The following is a 16,668-nucleotide window of genomic DNA, read 5'->3' on the forward strand; positions in this document are numbered from 1 at the left end:
TCTAAATGGGTAAGTATCCGATATTTGCGCTATTTTGGCACTTAAGTGAACCTACATGTTGAGCCTCTGTTGACGTCAACCTGTCATTCAACGCAGTTGATACGTCTTTTGGATCTCATCAAAATATTGGATCAAAATTGGATCGCAAATATGAGTTTGCTTTCCAAGATGACACATTTATAAGGGAAGTATGGGTTTTATTGACACGACTTCAGCAAACATAGGCCTAATGCGCGGTTTACGACGTTTCAAACACAATGCGTTTGATTGAATTCTAAAGTATGCGTTATCCACAACTAAAAGTACATCCACAATTGACTATCAAGTTATATGTCTATCGGATTTATTGACTCACTCATTTATTGACTCAATAAAAACACCTGTATTGTCTTATGTTGTAAGTTACACGAATATGATGCAGACTTTTCATTGATGTATATAGATCAATAGCCTAGAATTTTATTATCTGATGTTAGAAATCTAATCAAGTGAAATTAATTCAATTATTGATTATTCTCTTGCATCAAGCGTCATGGTAGTAATTGATTTATTGATTGGCTGATGGGTGTGTTTTCGTTTTAAGAATTAATATATAGGCCTAATGAAATAAATACAATAAAATGAAACATCATACAGTTTCGGAGTGAGAAAAAGACTAAGAAAATGTATATATTTTAGAGACAAATTAGTATTTTCTTAGTATTACTTTTAAAAATGTTGCATGAGGTAGCCTAATCATTTGATAAATAATTTGATTAGATAATTGCTTTAAAATTATTCTGCGGTTTAAAAAACACTCAGCACTATGGTTACAATGAAGGCTACTTCGTAATACCTTTTTAGTCAGCTATCTTTATTTACATTTTTCTCTTGAAACTGACATACAAATTGCACACCAATACAAATAAATATCTAGATATTTCCAATTTACAAGTTGGCCTATCACCTCTAAAGCCTGACGTTTGTCTATTTATGGCATTAGCCATTTATACTTTTCCAATAGGCCTATAGTCTACCATTTATAGGCCAAATGCACCACCATAAGATCATTTATGATATAGTTGGAATAAACATAATGTAAAAGGCACAGATAGCTTACAATATGTTACGCAAATCCCAAACTCAACCCCAAATGCCATCCATACGCCTCTATGTCACCGCACAATGCCTAAACAGACCAACAAACTGGCGACATTTTCTTGATTTAAAGACAACTATTGAAACTATTTCAACTTTTGACATGCTCTGGCCTATTTCAAGTAACAGACATGTTAATGACCTTATATAAAGTGGAAATGCTGAAGTTCGCGTAACTGGGATTGGTGTAATGAAAATGATATTTTAGTAAGAGAATAGACAAAAGGAAAAATATTTTTTGTTCCTATCAAAATATATATCCAATGGCCTGAACAATGAACGTTTGGAATAGCTTTTATAATGCAAAAATGTCAAGATCTTTCAGTTTATTAGCGTATGGTTTGTTAACTCCTTAAAATAAAAGTTAGTGTGTCCTATGCATATGGTGAGATAGGCCTACATAAGCCTATACTGACACAACGAAATTGGAAAGTAGCTTTTGGATGCAAGGTCTTGTTGAACAATCACAAGCTGTTACAGGAGAGCACATACCGTCTGTATGGTTTGTCTACATTTACGAATAAACATAAAGTAGGCATGCATAAATAATGATGAAATAAAGTAAATTCATAATACAGAGTAAAACGTTTATAAATGTAATAACCTCGAATGTGTTCGTTTTTATGTTTCTCTTGCAGAATAGGTCTAACCCGAGTGTTCAGGCAGAAGTATTGGGCAAGGTCTTGTGTTTTATTCTTGTTTTATGATTTGCCTGTAAGTTATTCGACTCAACTAATCTACTCAGTACATACATATTGTAAATTATGTTTTCTCAATTAAGAAACAAAGGGAATCTGATAACTCTGAGACAATATGCCTACAGATCACATGTTCAGCGTTAACATGTTCGCACATAACATCTTCACTGCTGTGTAGGAAACTTGAGGTTAGCTTAAAAGTAAATATGAAAATGCAAGCCGTGTGTGTGTGTGTGTAAATGTGTGTGTGTGTGTGTGTGTGTGTGTGTGTGTGTGTGTGTGTGTGTGTGTGTGTGTGTGTGTGTGTGTGTGTGTGTGTGTGTGTGTGTGTGTGTGTGTGTGTGTGTGTGTGTGTGTGTGTGTGTGTGTGTGTGTGTGTGTGAGAGATTTCATTTTCATGCACTTGCCTATAGTTTACTAGGAAAAGTCAGTCTGGTAAGGAGTCTTGGACTATATGCTCAATGGCTAAAGCAGAGAAAACATGCACGATCTCAAAGCCCTGTCTCTTATGGGCTAGAAGGTAAACAACCAAGGCACTGGACACGGTTTCGCTTTCAGGTTTCATGTGTTCCATCATTTGCGCAGAGAAATGCCTCTGTTTTCAAGTGAAATCATGCCGGATTTAATAATGCATGAGTGTCCTCAAGATGAAATCACCATCAAATAAGATCATAATTCTACAATCCCCAAGACTCATCTCAAACTCAGTAGGCTATTGTGTAACATAGAAGCATATAATCCTCTGCTTCGAACAATTATTTGAAAACATTTGCCGGATATGTCGACTAGCCTACATTTGGAAATAGAAATGAATATAAGTGAAACTCTTCATGGGTAGGCCTTTGTCTTTTCCTGTAGGCTATGCATCATATAGTCCTTACTAAACAGAAAATGTAAAGCAGAAACTGATTTGTATGAAGGTCCAGTTTGATTTGAAGCTTGTATTAAGATTGAAAATAAATGTACAGATATAGATTACCATGGGAGTTGTGGCCTACTTTTCCTTCCTCGTAGATTTCATGCGTCCATTGAGGAACTGTTCTCCTTTAGTGGGGCTGAAAAAGGTCAATGTGTAGGCTTATGATAAGAGTAAACATTTGTTTTTTTATTATGTATCTGTGCCTCAACATAGCCTGATTAAACTCATCAGATCTTTGTGTCAGGTATGATATTTGATATTTTAATGTTCAACAAATATAATACAGTGACATCTTTTCCTCACGTTTATTCTTGTCATCATTATGGTTGTCATTGTTGGTATTATAATGGAAATAGGCATATGTAGCCGGCAATAGGCCTGTGTAGCCTACAATAGGCCTATAACATAATATATTGTCTTAGATAAATGGCTAAATGTTGTATGATTGTGTGCTATTTCTTGGCAAAGAGAGAAATAACCGGACAGTCTCTTTTTGATTTCGTCGAGAATAGCCTGGTGTTGTTTTGTAGTACCTTAATCAAAGTGCGGATTTGACAAAAATGAAAACAGTAGCCTACTGTTTGTCTTTCTGTCAATTACATATAATGTTATACGGATATGAAGCGAAGTTGAGGGCCAGCGTCTGAGTGCTGAAGCTCGGGTGTCAGCATGCCTACTCGAGTTTTCCAGCCACAGAAGGTGATCTTTAACCCCGACCTCCTAAAATACCTTTTTTTTTCGTTCTATAGATGCTGACCATTTTACCTCCAGCTACTTGCTATCCATACATGTATCTCACCATCCAGGCTTTCTCTGCGCGGATCGATAGGGCAGCATCTGCTCCAGGAAGGCATCGGTCCCACCGCACACGGAATTTTTTCAAACGCCAGAATTGCTCATCTCTGAAAATTAAACTGACAGTTAGATATGATTAGTATGCCTAGTATCAACCACATCTCCTTCTCTCAACTCCCAAATCTCTCTATCTATCTATCTCTCTATCACACACACACACACACACACACACACACACACACACACACACACACACACACACACACACACACACACACACACACACACACACACACACACACACACACACACACACACACACACACACACACACACACACACACACACACACACACACACACGCGCACACACGCACACACTGACACACAGTGGACTCACCAAATATGTGCTGTGTTAAATGAAAAGCCAGAGCAATATCTTCTATAGGTCAAGTATCTTATGTAAAAAGGTCGCATTTAAACGAATGGCCTCATTAATTTTGTTTAGAACTACAGACTGAAGTGCGCAATCTGGTGTCAATGGGCCTGCTCAATCGTGGTTTGAGTGCTGATTAAGAGGTTCCCTAAATGAATCAGTTACAAGCGTGTCACTTGACAACGTTTATGCGTAAGTGGTTGGATTTACATTTCCCTCAAATCTCCAAAAATAATAATAAAAAAAAAGCTTTAAAGCAGGACATTATAATATAATTCAGATGAGCCCTATGGAGAGATGCAGATTTAAGTATTCCAAAATGGGTGGTGAGAGTCTACACCATGTAGTCAACATAAATAGTTGTTCAATAGTCAATAAGACAGTAATGCGATTCTTATAATTGCATATTCATGACTAATAACATTTGTTATTATTAATAGACCACTGTGCCTAATAATAATAGTAACAGGGTAATATTATAATAATCACACAATAATAAGAATACAACCACCACTACTACCACCACTACTACTACCACTACTACTACTACTAATAATAAAAAAAACTATTGTTTACAGTTAAATCTGCAGTCCAGCATCAGGCTAAAGATAATAATGGGTTTGTGTAGCATGGATGGACACAAAAGCACAACACTGTAGGTTATCTCAGTGAGCTACAGTAGCCTAACCGTTGAAGTCCAGGAACAGGTGAATTAAATAGCTGAGCCATGGCCAGGATGTTCGCATAATTCATAAACTCTGCATGCTATTAGATAAAAAGGCTTAACTTTGGGGTTGTGAGAAAGGGTTCGTCTTCACCTAGTTGGTAAAACCCTGCCCCCTCCCTGGAGACGTTGGCCGAAGCGAAAGGGTTAATTGGAGTTGGAATTTCATTGCACATCTGTCAGATTTTTAAGACTGTGACGTAGCCTACTGAAAGGAGCAAGTGTGAGCGGGGGGAGGAAGAGAAGCGAAAGAGTTGGTGGGGCTGAAATCGATGAAGTAGCAGGCTGAGGGAAGAGGAGGAGGAAAATCTCACGAGATAATGAAAGAAAAAGAGGAGAGCTGCTAGGTAGAGAAGAGCAAGGCTACATATGGACGTTTGACTTAAAAAAAGACCAAAGGACAGGGAAAGGACGTATACCTAACCGCCAATTGTTTGGCCTCTAGTTTTATTGTATGTAGCATCCCTCCGTGCATCTGACCAATTGTGTGAATCTGCGCGGACAGGCTGGAAGACAAGAGACAAGCGACACAATCGGAGAGATGCAGAGGACCGACAACAGACGCGGATGCGCTCATATAACAGAATAAGGTAGGAATAATACAATTAAGAGGCCACATATCTGTTTATTTTTGGTGTCGTTATATCTCAAAACAACTTAAATGCTCAGACATTTCCTAAATAGAACATATAACCACCATTGGTTGTCCGAATTGTGTTGAGAAATATGCAAGCATGACGCACGTTAATGTCCAAAGAATCGTGTGCGCGCTCATCGAGTATTTAGAACTTTGCTTGAGAGGCAATAATGTGATTTGTAAGAGTGGATTTGCCTGTGAAGACATCGCGATGTATTTTTTTGTGTTACACATGCATTGATCGGCTCTCGTAGGAATTAAAATTACTCTTAATGTTTGAAATGCTTGTGACTGTGATTATAGTCTACAATAGCCTAGACATCACTATTGCATGAGCAGGCTATAACTAAAATACAGACGAGTAAACATTTGATCTCCCGCAGGCAAAAGAGCGACAATTCTGCGGTGGAACACAGTTGAGCCCCAAAGAAAGGATGAGAAGAGTGTTGTAGCACAAATCCAAATAATGTGATAGTTAATCTTACTGAAGCTGCTTCACACTTGATTTCCTGGAGTTTGAAGGAGTTTAAAGAGACTACTTAAGTTGTTATCAGATAATTAATTGGACAGTATAGAAGCACATAAATCAATCCATTCAGAAATCAATAAATCCATAGTATTGTGCAACAGGAGAAGGGCCGTCCAGACTGTTAGGCTACAGTTAAACAACAACTAGGCTACTGAAACAACACCATCAAGATAGAAAAAAGGTAAATTCACTGAATTCAAAATGGATGGAAGCCTAGGGGAGATGTCTGTCCAAATCCACTCTGAGCTCCACAGTCAGGATGGCAGAGCGATGCTGCATTCACGGGACCTTTCAGCTGCTTTCCCCAGGCCCTCCCTTGGGGGGCACTCCATGTCCCTGGAGCCTGAGCACCGACCTCCAGGTTTCGACCACTCCATGTCAGCGCTGGGCTATGGAGGAGATGCTCCATCTAGCTGTGGCAGCACGTACACCACACTAACCCCCCTGCAGCCTTTCGATGACAAATTTCATCACCACCATCACCACCACCATCCCTGCCTGCCGGTCAGCAATGTCATCGGAAGCTTTACTCTCATGCGTGAGGACAGAGGCCTGGGTGGCAACTTCTACAACCCTTACGGCAAAGATCTGGGGATGACACAGAGCCTTTCGCCACCGTCTACAGGCTCTGGCTTGGGGACACCCATGCATGGTTACGGGACACTGGGAAATAGCCCCAACGGCAATGGTGGCCAGATGCTTCCAAGTGGTTACGAGGTCCACGGGGGCAACATCTTCTGCAGGACGGCAGACTTCGGCAGGGAGATGTCCCCTCCAGGGCTGGGCGGCGACTCGTCGGTCAGCCATCAGCTGAACAAGATGGAGGCTCACCAACACGCGCCCAGCCACCATCCTCACATCTACAGCCAGCACTACCAACACCACCACCCCAGCCAACAGTCCTCAAAGGCCGGGGAGCTCCCCCACTCCTCGTCCTCTTCGCCCAGCAGTGAGGGCATGCTGCCCAGCTCCCAGGGCGGTGGAGGTGGAGGGGCTGGAGAGGAGATCGACACCAGGGACGTGGCCCAGAGGATCATCACTGAGCTGAAGAGGTACAGCATTCCCCAGGCCATCTTTGCAGAGAGGGTGCTGTGTAGGTCACAGGGTACTCTGTCTGACCTCCTGAGAAACCCCAAGCCCTGGGGCAAGCTCAAGTCTGGCCGCGAGACCTTCAAGAGGATGTCCCGCTGGCTGCAGGAGCCCGAGTTTCAAAGGATGGCCTCACTGCGGCTGGAGGGTAAGATCTCTTTCCATTTCTCTCCACATCTGTCTTTCTCTCCATGTTTTTCACAAAAAATCCAACAAGATCTGTATGCTGCTCAGAGGAATGAAAAACGAGTTGTGCCTTTCCTATGTTCCTAAAGGATATATTTGAATGATAGGTCCATAGTTTGTGCGGTTACAGAGCATTCAAGGAGCAGGGTACACAATGTACACAATGTATTGGGATCTAGTTAAACAATTAGAATGGACATTTTTCCTTCATAAATGAACCATGGAGATCATAATTACAAGGATTATTGTTGGTGAAACCGACATAAAACCGCCATAAAATACGATTTGTTTGTGCATGCCTGACGTTAAGAGTTGGGGAGATAGTTTGGAAATGTTGTTTCTGTTGTGGAAAGATACACTTGTGTTTTCACCCACACTTCATATGAAATCCCCATATCTGGGAAAAATAAAATGAATATTGGTGAAATGGGAGTACAAGATAAAACAACATTAAGAAAAAAAAAGTGTATTTTTAAAAGGCAGTACATGATTTGTTGGTTGACATCTGATATTCTTTAGGGATATGCACTGAAGAAGATAGCACAATATACAGTGCAGTGTTACAGTGTTGACACTCCATAGGGACTGAGAACCCATCTGATACACGAAGCACAGAAAGAGATCCAAGTGAACACAGTAATATGATATGGGCTGAGAGGAGTGTGCATATGTCGGCAAGGGTCTGTGAGCTGTGCAAGCAAGCACAGTTGATCACAGCTTTTCGCTATCTGTCAGCAGCCCAACTGATTAAGCCCAAAAGCACAATAGGGCACATAAGTAATGATTGTGCACTCTTGCAATCCTCTCACAATTATTGATCTTTGATTGTTTCGCACTCTGAACACATGTGTACATCCTCAGTTCGACAAAATGTTACACTAATCACAATCAACCCAGTTACGAGTGATTATCTCTTTTAGATTTCCAGAGTTTCTGTTATGTGACAGCTTTGCTGTCTACAGTATATATTCGATGCATCCCATCTTTACTTGAAGCAGTGTTATTGTGCAAGGAAGGAAACGTTTTTCCCCTGCCGCTGAGGTGTTGTGCCATCTGTAAACATTAGCATTTTTTGCATTTTGAAAAAACACCACCTTTTTTTTTAAATCATAGATGACAAAACAATTTGGATTATCTTGCAGTATTCTTGTTATTTTACCTCAACGGTCATAGATATTTTTTTTCACAACTCACTGCTCAAAATTCAAGGAGCAGATCAATCCTAGTCATAAACAATGAAGGAGCTTACATGGGGGATGTATTGCAAGCGTACTAACATTTGACAATGCTTCTCCCCCACACAGTCTAAACTTGCATATTTAGTTATTGGCAAAGGCACAATTTGGACAGCTCTGCACTTTTCTACATAACCTACTTTCTGAGGGGGTTGTTTTTTCCCTTCCTGGCCAACCCCCTTTTGTTTAATTACAAGCCTCTATTGATTTCCATGGGAAAGAGCAGCACGCCATGCCCACACATACCTCGACCGCATCGGCAGATCGAGACAGGAATTAGAATGCACAGTGCTCCCTAGTCTGAAGATAGCTCAAGTGTTCTTTGCTTTACGCCTCAAGTTTTAAGATGATCTACCTTAATGCAGCACTCCCTTTAAATACCCACCAGCATGTCAGTGTCTCAGCCAGCTCTCCATGTTTTATTATGCAAAGGTTTAGGATAAATGGTGGACCTGATTATGTAATTGTCATCGTCTTTTAATATTTCTCTTTATGTGGAGACATTCTGAAGCGCTTACATGGAGAAGGTAATTTTACTTTCTCCTGTTTAGTGGTTATGCTCTCTGGATTACTGCACTGTATATTAGATGCATCTTCAGGCAAACCTCAGGCTGTGGAGGAGGCGATCAGGCTTTAGTCAGAGAAGAAGGCAGGGTGCAGCTAAAGACCACGCAGTGGTGCTTGCACTTTAAGTCGCGAGGGATCAGGGAACCTAACTTTAAAGATGATGGCTGAAGCCCTTGACTGAAGGTCTAAATGAATAAGAAAGGTCAATGCGGTTTATGTCTCAGGTCCAGTGGCTTCACCATCCCCCAGTAATGAAAGCCATGAAGCCAATCCACTGTATGTACGCTACTATATTCAGTTCAGTTATCCTAGCTCAAAGGTCACAAGGGAAACATTTGCATATCAAAAATGACTAACATTCCAGTATGGTTTTAACAGCCCAGTCTCCCAAACAAACAATGTTGTTTTTATTGGGTTGTTGCAGCTCCCCATTCTGGCGCTGAAGGGGTTAACTAGCCTCTATGGGTCGAGGAGTCTGAGCTGCACAGATTTAATCAATAATTTCTATCAGCCCCTGGCCCAAGAAATCAGCAGGTGGTGGGCTGGGGCTGGAGGGGGGGAGACAGGGAGGGGGTCGGCTAGGAGGGGGGTGGAGGTTCAGACGCCGGGGGTAGGGAAAGGGCTTTCGATCACGTTTCAGCAACACGAGACAAGGGCATACATCATGATCAGGGGCTGTTCCCACGATCATAAGAAGCCTATAGGGGAATATTTATGTCTCCAGGAGTAGCCCCAGTGCCAGGGATTTATAGGATGGTAATTGCAAGCCTTTTACACATGATTACAGCATAAGGAAGCATTTACTTAATGGTTGGCGTTATGATCGCCAGCGAGGGAGGGAGAAAAGGATAGGATGGAGGGGCAGAGGAAAAAAAGGAGGTGTAGGACACCCTGACTCCTCCAACAACCCATAATTCCACAGTACAAGCAAGCTAACCACTACTTTCATGTCATTGCTTTCATTACCATGCGTTTCTGAGCACAGGACAGTATGGGTTCTATAGCTGCAGTCTTCGTATTGACATGGTAGGAATATATAATGCCAGTAAAACATGTAGCAGTTGGGAAAACCTATTTATTTTAGTTGTGGTAATATTGACATGCTTCAGAAATTTCAGGCCGTTCAGATTTTAATGAGACATGGTTCGGTAACTCTCAGAAATGTAAATGAGCTGTAGATGCCTAAAAGGTAACAGGCCCTGTAATCTCAAGTTGACAAGAGGTTAGACATCCCAGAGTCTAACATTTCCTTCAGATAATGATTCAGAGTACATATACAGTGGGAATTACAGCACAATGTATTAAGGCACAACATTCACATTTGCTAAACTAGACCTCAGCTATAGGCTAGTAAATTTGAAATGTCGTTGTGATGATGGCACTGCTAATAAATGTCCTAATGATAAAATATTTATCAGTTGTCTTTGAGTTGCCGTTTCTCATTTGCACTACTGTGGGTTTACAGCAAATATCAGGCCTATCAACCCTCAATGTGTGAGATGATTTTCAATGGGGAGATATACAGTAAGCCAATCTATCTATTGAACATCTCAGCGCCTTTCTTGGAGACTGGGGGCAGCCTCGCTGTGTGTATGTGGTGTGTCACTGCTTACGCTTTAAAAAGACCTTCACCATCAGCAAAAAAGAAATACAACCACACGCTGCTGATTGAGGTCTTAAAAGTGTGCATTTAGGTAATTACAGGAGTCACCCAAATATGTTTTAGTCCACATAGGACTTCTGAACACTCGGAGCAGTGCAGACTCTGCTTGTTTCAATCCTCTCTGACGTAACCTATTTAATAGAAAATAAATGAGCTCTCCCTAAAGTGATTATCACTTACTCTCTCCGCCTCATGTAAATTACTTTTATGAGAAACGAATGATGTTGGAGTGTCCACTAAGACATGTCAGAGGGGAAGAGGAGGGAAAAGGAGGAAGAAGGAAGGGGGGGGGGGCTGTCTTAATTTACAAAGACAACAGTGGGTGTAGTGTTTCCAGTACATACAGTATCTATTGTAGGCCTACTTGTATATGTGGTGAAATGTTTAGTTGTGGGCAGAGTAGCCCATATACCTTGTATTGTCTAATCCTCATATGGATGCACTGCAGACACAGCCCATAGCCTATACCGTTTTCTCTTAACACTATAATTAGGCTACATGTAAACATTGAACAATATAACATTCTAAGTGGGTCATTTCAAATGACAGAATTTTCTCTCAGAGACATGATGTTCTTTTTCCTTACGAGGACTGCACTGGCTGCAGTATACTATGATCCTGGACTGCAATTGTGTGTGAATAGCCTATGGAGCATAAACACTTTTCACTCTCCTGTGAATGATGCACAGACTTGCACATAAGTCATTTACCATCCTAATGCAAAAAGCCTTTAGGGACCTAACTGCAAAAATTGCATGCAGTCTACATTTGGATGCCATTTGGTTGGCATGGCAAATTTTACTGACCTCAAGTTTGCTTCTCTTTTTTGCCTTAGAAAACGTCTGTTATTCCTGTAGAATGGAAGCCTCTGCCCCCGCTACATCTCCGTCCTCTGTCCTGGATAACTGTAAAGGGAAAACAACGACTTGGAATTTAGTCCAACTGAAATTCCAAATGAAAGCGAGGCTAAATTGTAGCCGAGTCTTACCAGTAAATGTGTGAAAATGTTTAGGTAAACCTGTAACACTAATTATTAAACAGAACTTTGATAGTCAATAATAACAACAACATAAGCCAGAACTGCAGGTCGGCCGATTGAAGTAGCAATGTTGTTGTGCAGGAGGTAACATTTACATTTTATTTCATGCTCTAGTCTAGCGTAGGCTAATTCTGAAAACTCCCCGCTTGCTCATGCACATGCTCTGTGTTAGCCTAATTTTCCCACCACACACAGGTCTGGTGTCACACAGACGCACTGACTTTGCTGATAGCTACTTTATTGAGGAAAAATGTACTTACTATGACTGAGATATGTGGTTGTCCCACCTAGCTATCTGAAGATGAATGCACTAACTAATCTGGATAAGAGTGTCTGCTAAATGACTAAAATGTCAATGTAGACCTATTCAGTAAAAAATGAAATGCGTGTCTAGAAGAACTTGTTAATTTGTTATTTATCTGTAGCCTACTTTATGTTTTTTTTTGCTGGTGGGTGGTAATGTCCATGACAATAAATATTTTTAGGCCTAGTCTAGTTGTCTAGTCAGCATTTATCCAAGTTGAGTGGCCTACTTGCATGTAATAGTGTGACAGCCTAATGTCTTGATTTCTGGTGGATTAGGTTTATTTTACCAACTGTGCAGTGGAACAAGTTGCTGATTCATCTCTTTTAGCGAATCAAACTTGCTTAGCTAATCTGTTTTCCTTCAACAAATCCACTTTCTCTCAGCTAATCCATTTGTCCTAGTTAGCTAGCCAGTCTGTTTTAGCTAACCCATTTTTCTACTTCTTCTGCCTACAGCTTGCAAGCGGAAGGAGCAGGAGCAGAGTAAACTGGAGCGCAACCAGGGCCCCAAGCGCACCAGGCTGGTGTTCACGGACCTCCAGAGGCGTACCCTATTGGCCATCTTCCGGGAGAACCACCGGCCAGCCAAGGACCTCCAGGTCACCATCTCCCAGCAGCTGGGCCTGGAGCTCTCCACCGTCAGCAACTTCTTCATGAACGCCCGGCGCCGCAACGTCAACAAGTGGGCGGAAGAGGGCCGCCCCTCCTCCACAGGCTCCTCGGGCTCCAGCGTGTCCTCCTCCGCGGTGTCCTGCAACACGGCCTGATGGGATAGAGGTGGGCTGGGTGGGCGTCGTGGCAGCAGAGGGCACATAGACTGGTCTAGGTAGAGATCAGGCATAATAATGTACTCCTCATTATCAGAGGGAGTGATGGAGTTGGCGTAGTTTCGTTTTTTATGAAGAATTATCACAGAGCATTTCAGACCAAAGTTGATCACTCCTTGATATTGAAGCGGTGATACCCAGAATAATATGAGAACTTGTATGAGACAAGTTCCTATAATTTGAATGGTCATGGGTGAATAATTTATTTGAATTTTAAGAGGGTAACAGTGAGCATCCTTGATTTCTATAATTTCATCACATTCAATTTTAATATGGTAGGTTATGAAATCAAATAAAATTCAATTTGCCACATACTTTGTTAACAACAGGTGTAGACAAACAGTGAAATGCTTACTTACGGGTCCTTTTCCAACAATCCAGAGTTAAAGATGAAAAGTAAAAAAATTTTTTAAACAAATGACACAAGGAATAATATAGTTATGAGGCTATTAATAATCAGGAGGAGCCATACTTTTGTTTGCCCTTAGGGCTAATTTAATCTCCCTTACTAGAAACAGAAATCAAGACGCATCGCTGCATTGCATAACACCCCTTATTCAAATTTTCACCACCCTTTACATCGACAGATCTCCATCTTCTTATGTCCTTTGTTTCTCTAAGGAGTCAAGACGAAGGTCACAGAGAATAACACGGGGATTGTGACAAAATCATAGCTCCATCACGTTTTCTAAAGAATGAGGCATGTGTTCCCATATAACATGGTTCGCAGGACTGCAGAACTCTTTGGATGATCAGGAGGTTATTTCTCTCTCTACGATTCTCCGTTTTCAATCATTACCTGTCACGAGAACCTTGACTTGTCTTTTACACTTCTTGACAACGGTTCCAGCTTGAATGAATCACAGTTTTCAAGGAGCAACCTTGGTGTGTCTCACTTTAAAATCGGGGCAGAATCTGTAAACAAGGGCAGAATTTCAAGGGATGCCAAGTCAGAGACTTTTTGATGCAACCCTCCAGCTTTAAGACATTGACTGACCTACCAAACAAAAGCTCTGTAGCCATTTTGACTCAAACAAAACACTTTGAACACGACGGACGCAAAGGAAAGAAGTACTTGTAACACAATGTATAGTAATAGTGTAGTATTTTTTCCACTCATATTTCAAAACACAACTGAACAAACCTCGGCTACATTGCAAATCTTTTTTTACAGATGCCTAGAAAATGGAGGAATGAGATTCTTTCAGCCCTTTTGTACAGATTTCAAGCACATTGCTCTATTTATAGAAATCCAATGGAAGTATGAGTTATTGTTCCAGTCCTGCTACGTACACCAAGGTCATTTTAGTTCCTCAAGGAACGGTTTTAACATGCCTCTTTATAACCAGTTTCATTGGAGCAAGAATTGAAAATGCCATCGCTGAACTGATCAATGTATTTATTACTGCATTTGTGTATTTATTGTTTTTCTTTTGTTTTCTCTCTATTTATTTGGTTATTTATTTATGCTATCTATATACTGTAAGTATTTATTTAATAATGCTTTGTATGTCCGTGTGAAACTTACTTTTTTTCCTGATGGGCACTTTTAGTTGTAGAATCCCATCGTAATACCAAAGATTAAGATTGTCCTCCCTGAATGTATGGCCTAAACCCCTTTCCTCTCCCCCCGACTCCCAGTGATGTTACGTATCTCTCTCTTTAAGGCCTTTGTTTTTTTTAATAGAATAATGGGGATTTCTTTACTCTCAGCAAATGTCTCTATGGTCAGGTCTTATGCCAAGGCTAAGCTTGTTTGAATGTTGTGGTAATGTGACATCTCATAGGTTCACAGGTTGCTTGTAAAATTGTGTTCAAACATCATTCAGCAGAGTGTCTGGAGAGTCCAGGGTTGCACTTACGGAGCATTTCAGGCTCTTAAGTGTGAATCCTTTGAGACCCCATGGAAACATGCATGCTGTGCATCTTCCTGGGGTTTGCATAGCAGTGACTCCCCTTGCTGCAGCGCACACACTCCTGTCTATGTCCTGCTCAATGTGATTTCACCATCCTCCAGACTCATCCCTTCTGCCAGTCTTCTCAGTTCCACAGGCTCCTCTAGCATTTTCTCGTTTTTGCTTTGGCAGGTAGTGGGGAGGGATAGCTTGTCCACCAGCTAACGTGTGCTTCTCCTGTCTTTAACCTTGGGAGGGGCGTGTTGTCGGGGCCCCTTCACAGCGTGCACTTGAAAGACGGGCGGTCATGAAAGAGGCCATCGACTTTTGCAGACTTCAAAGGGAGCCTTTTTTATCCATCTCCTCTCTGCGTATCTGGTTTAAGGGTCCGCTCCTGGCCAGACCCGTGGGCTTAGGGGCATTCAAAGGGGGCGGGGAGATCAGAGAGGTGGCTGAATCACCCCTGAACAGGGTGCAATGTTTTGGGAGAGGGGGTGGAAGGGCACAATAGAGTAGAATTAAAGTTTAATGAGCAACGATTGTAAGCATGCTGGGACCAAGGGGAGGGAGCCAGTCTGGTGCAGGGAACATGAAAACCCCTACCAGTTTTGATGTTGCTTTTTTTCTAGCTTGTCATATGGTGTTCTATCAAAGACAATAGGATAGGTCCCCATGACACCTTTTTTTTTTTTTACACTGCCCATATTTTAGAATAGAGTCTGGCCTTAAATGGGGAGAGAATTCTCAGTCATTGTCTGCTCTGTCTTAACTGAGGAGAGAACTCCCCTTTGTATGGAGAGTTGATAGAGTATTGCAGGTGGTCTGTCATCAGTTTACGCCTGTTGCACCCCCTAGTGGAGTGTAAAGAAATGTCTCTCTAGATTAAAGGACGTCTTAGGCGAGGACTAAAAACATAGGTACATTATATACTAAAGTATAGCTGAATATGCATGGACACCCTCTGATATTGTTTTTGTACTATAAGTGGGGTTATCATTCCATCTTAATTAATACACCAGAAATCCAAAGATAGTGAAGTCCAGTGAGATGTGTTAAGTAACACAGCATTTTTAGGTTCAGCATTTGAAGTTGGAACTGAGAGATTGACATGAAGTTGTGACTGTAGAGGAAGTATTTTGACTCTGTAACCCCAGTGTTCCCTTTGTCCCCCTGTGTACATTAATACTTACCCATCTACCTCAACTGTGTGAGATGTTGTGTGGCAAAGAAGTTTCTTAACCAAAGATTCCATCCTTTCAGGGTGTCTGTCTATCTGTCTGTCCATCTGTCTGTCCATCTGTCTCTCATGCTTTTTCAAAACCAAATGTGCTGGAATCAATCTGTTACAGGAGCAACCAAGCCCCATCCAGCCAAAGCGTAGTCCACTGCACTACAGAAGTCATATTTACCAATAATTTGTATATAATCATTTTCAAGACCAAAAAAGTAGGTGACAATCCAAGCAAGGAGAATCTTGCTGTAATCAACGTTGCCTATTCCTTGTACCAAACTAGAATCATGTGACTTACTGTAACATTTATGAAAGCCCAAGAATCAAGAGTTCAACCAAAAACAAAAGGTCAAGAGGAGACTAAAGCTATTTTTTCACATTTGTAAAACCATTATTCCTATTCCAATATGTTAGTGTATTTGAAATACTGTTTGATCCCACTGTTGGAAGCAGGAATAAATGACTCCATTCAAAAGCTTTAACGAGGCCAAATTGAGGGAAATATTGTATTTGACATGGGTTCCTGAACTAGGACTCACCCACCATACTTATCGTGCCATTCTCATCCATGTGTTAGACTAACTAATGAATGTGGCTAACCAACCAAAGGCTTAAAACACAACACTTTACATGTCAATCATGGTGGGACATTTTGTAACAACAACTAAAGAGAATCCCTTTGAATACCTCATGTGAAACTGTTTGTTGTGATGTTGCACCAAAAAATTAAAATGACTCATTTGTAACCCAATTTAG

General features: G+C 41.2%; 1 protein-coding gene across 1 annotated transcript; it reads left to right on the forward strand.

Moving 5' to 3' along the window:
- Nucleotides 1-4,748: 4,748 nt before the first annotated feature.
- On the forward strand, nucleotides 4,749-16,663 carry LOC106580869 (hepatocyte nuclear factor 6). Its single transcript, XM_014162384.2, has 3 exons — nucleotides 4,749-5,298; nucleotides 5,729-7,111; nucleotides 12,416-16,663. The coding sequence occupies exons 2-3, from the start codon at nucleotides 6,076-6,078 to the stop codon at nucleotides 12,724-12,726; spliced, it is 1,347 nt and encodes a 448-aa protein (XP_014017859.1). The 5' UTR covers nucleotides 4,749-5,298; nucleotides 5,729-6,075; the 3' UTR covers nucleotides 12,727-16,663.
- The last annotated feature ends 5 nt before the right edge of the window (nucleotides 16,664-16,668 follow it).

This window comes from Salmo salar, chromosome ssa02, assembly GCF_905237065.1.
Source record: "Salmo salar chromosome ssa02, Ssal_v3.1, whole genome shotgun sequence".
NCBI lineage: Eukaryota > Metazoa > Chordata > Actinopteri > Salmoniformes > Salmonidae > Salmo > Salmo salar.

Bases quoted from the DNA above. Each gene is read 5' to 3' on its own strand.
- LOC106580869 (XM_014162384.2), top strand. From the start codon at position 6,076: ATGGATGGAAGCCTAGGGGAGATGTCTGTCCAAATCCACTCTGAGCTC. The intron at 7,112-12,415 runs GTAAGATCTCTT...TTCTGCCTACAG, and splicing joins GGCCTCACTGCGGCTGGAGG to CTTGCAAGCGGAAGGAGCAG.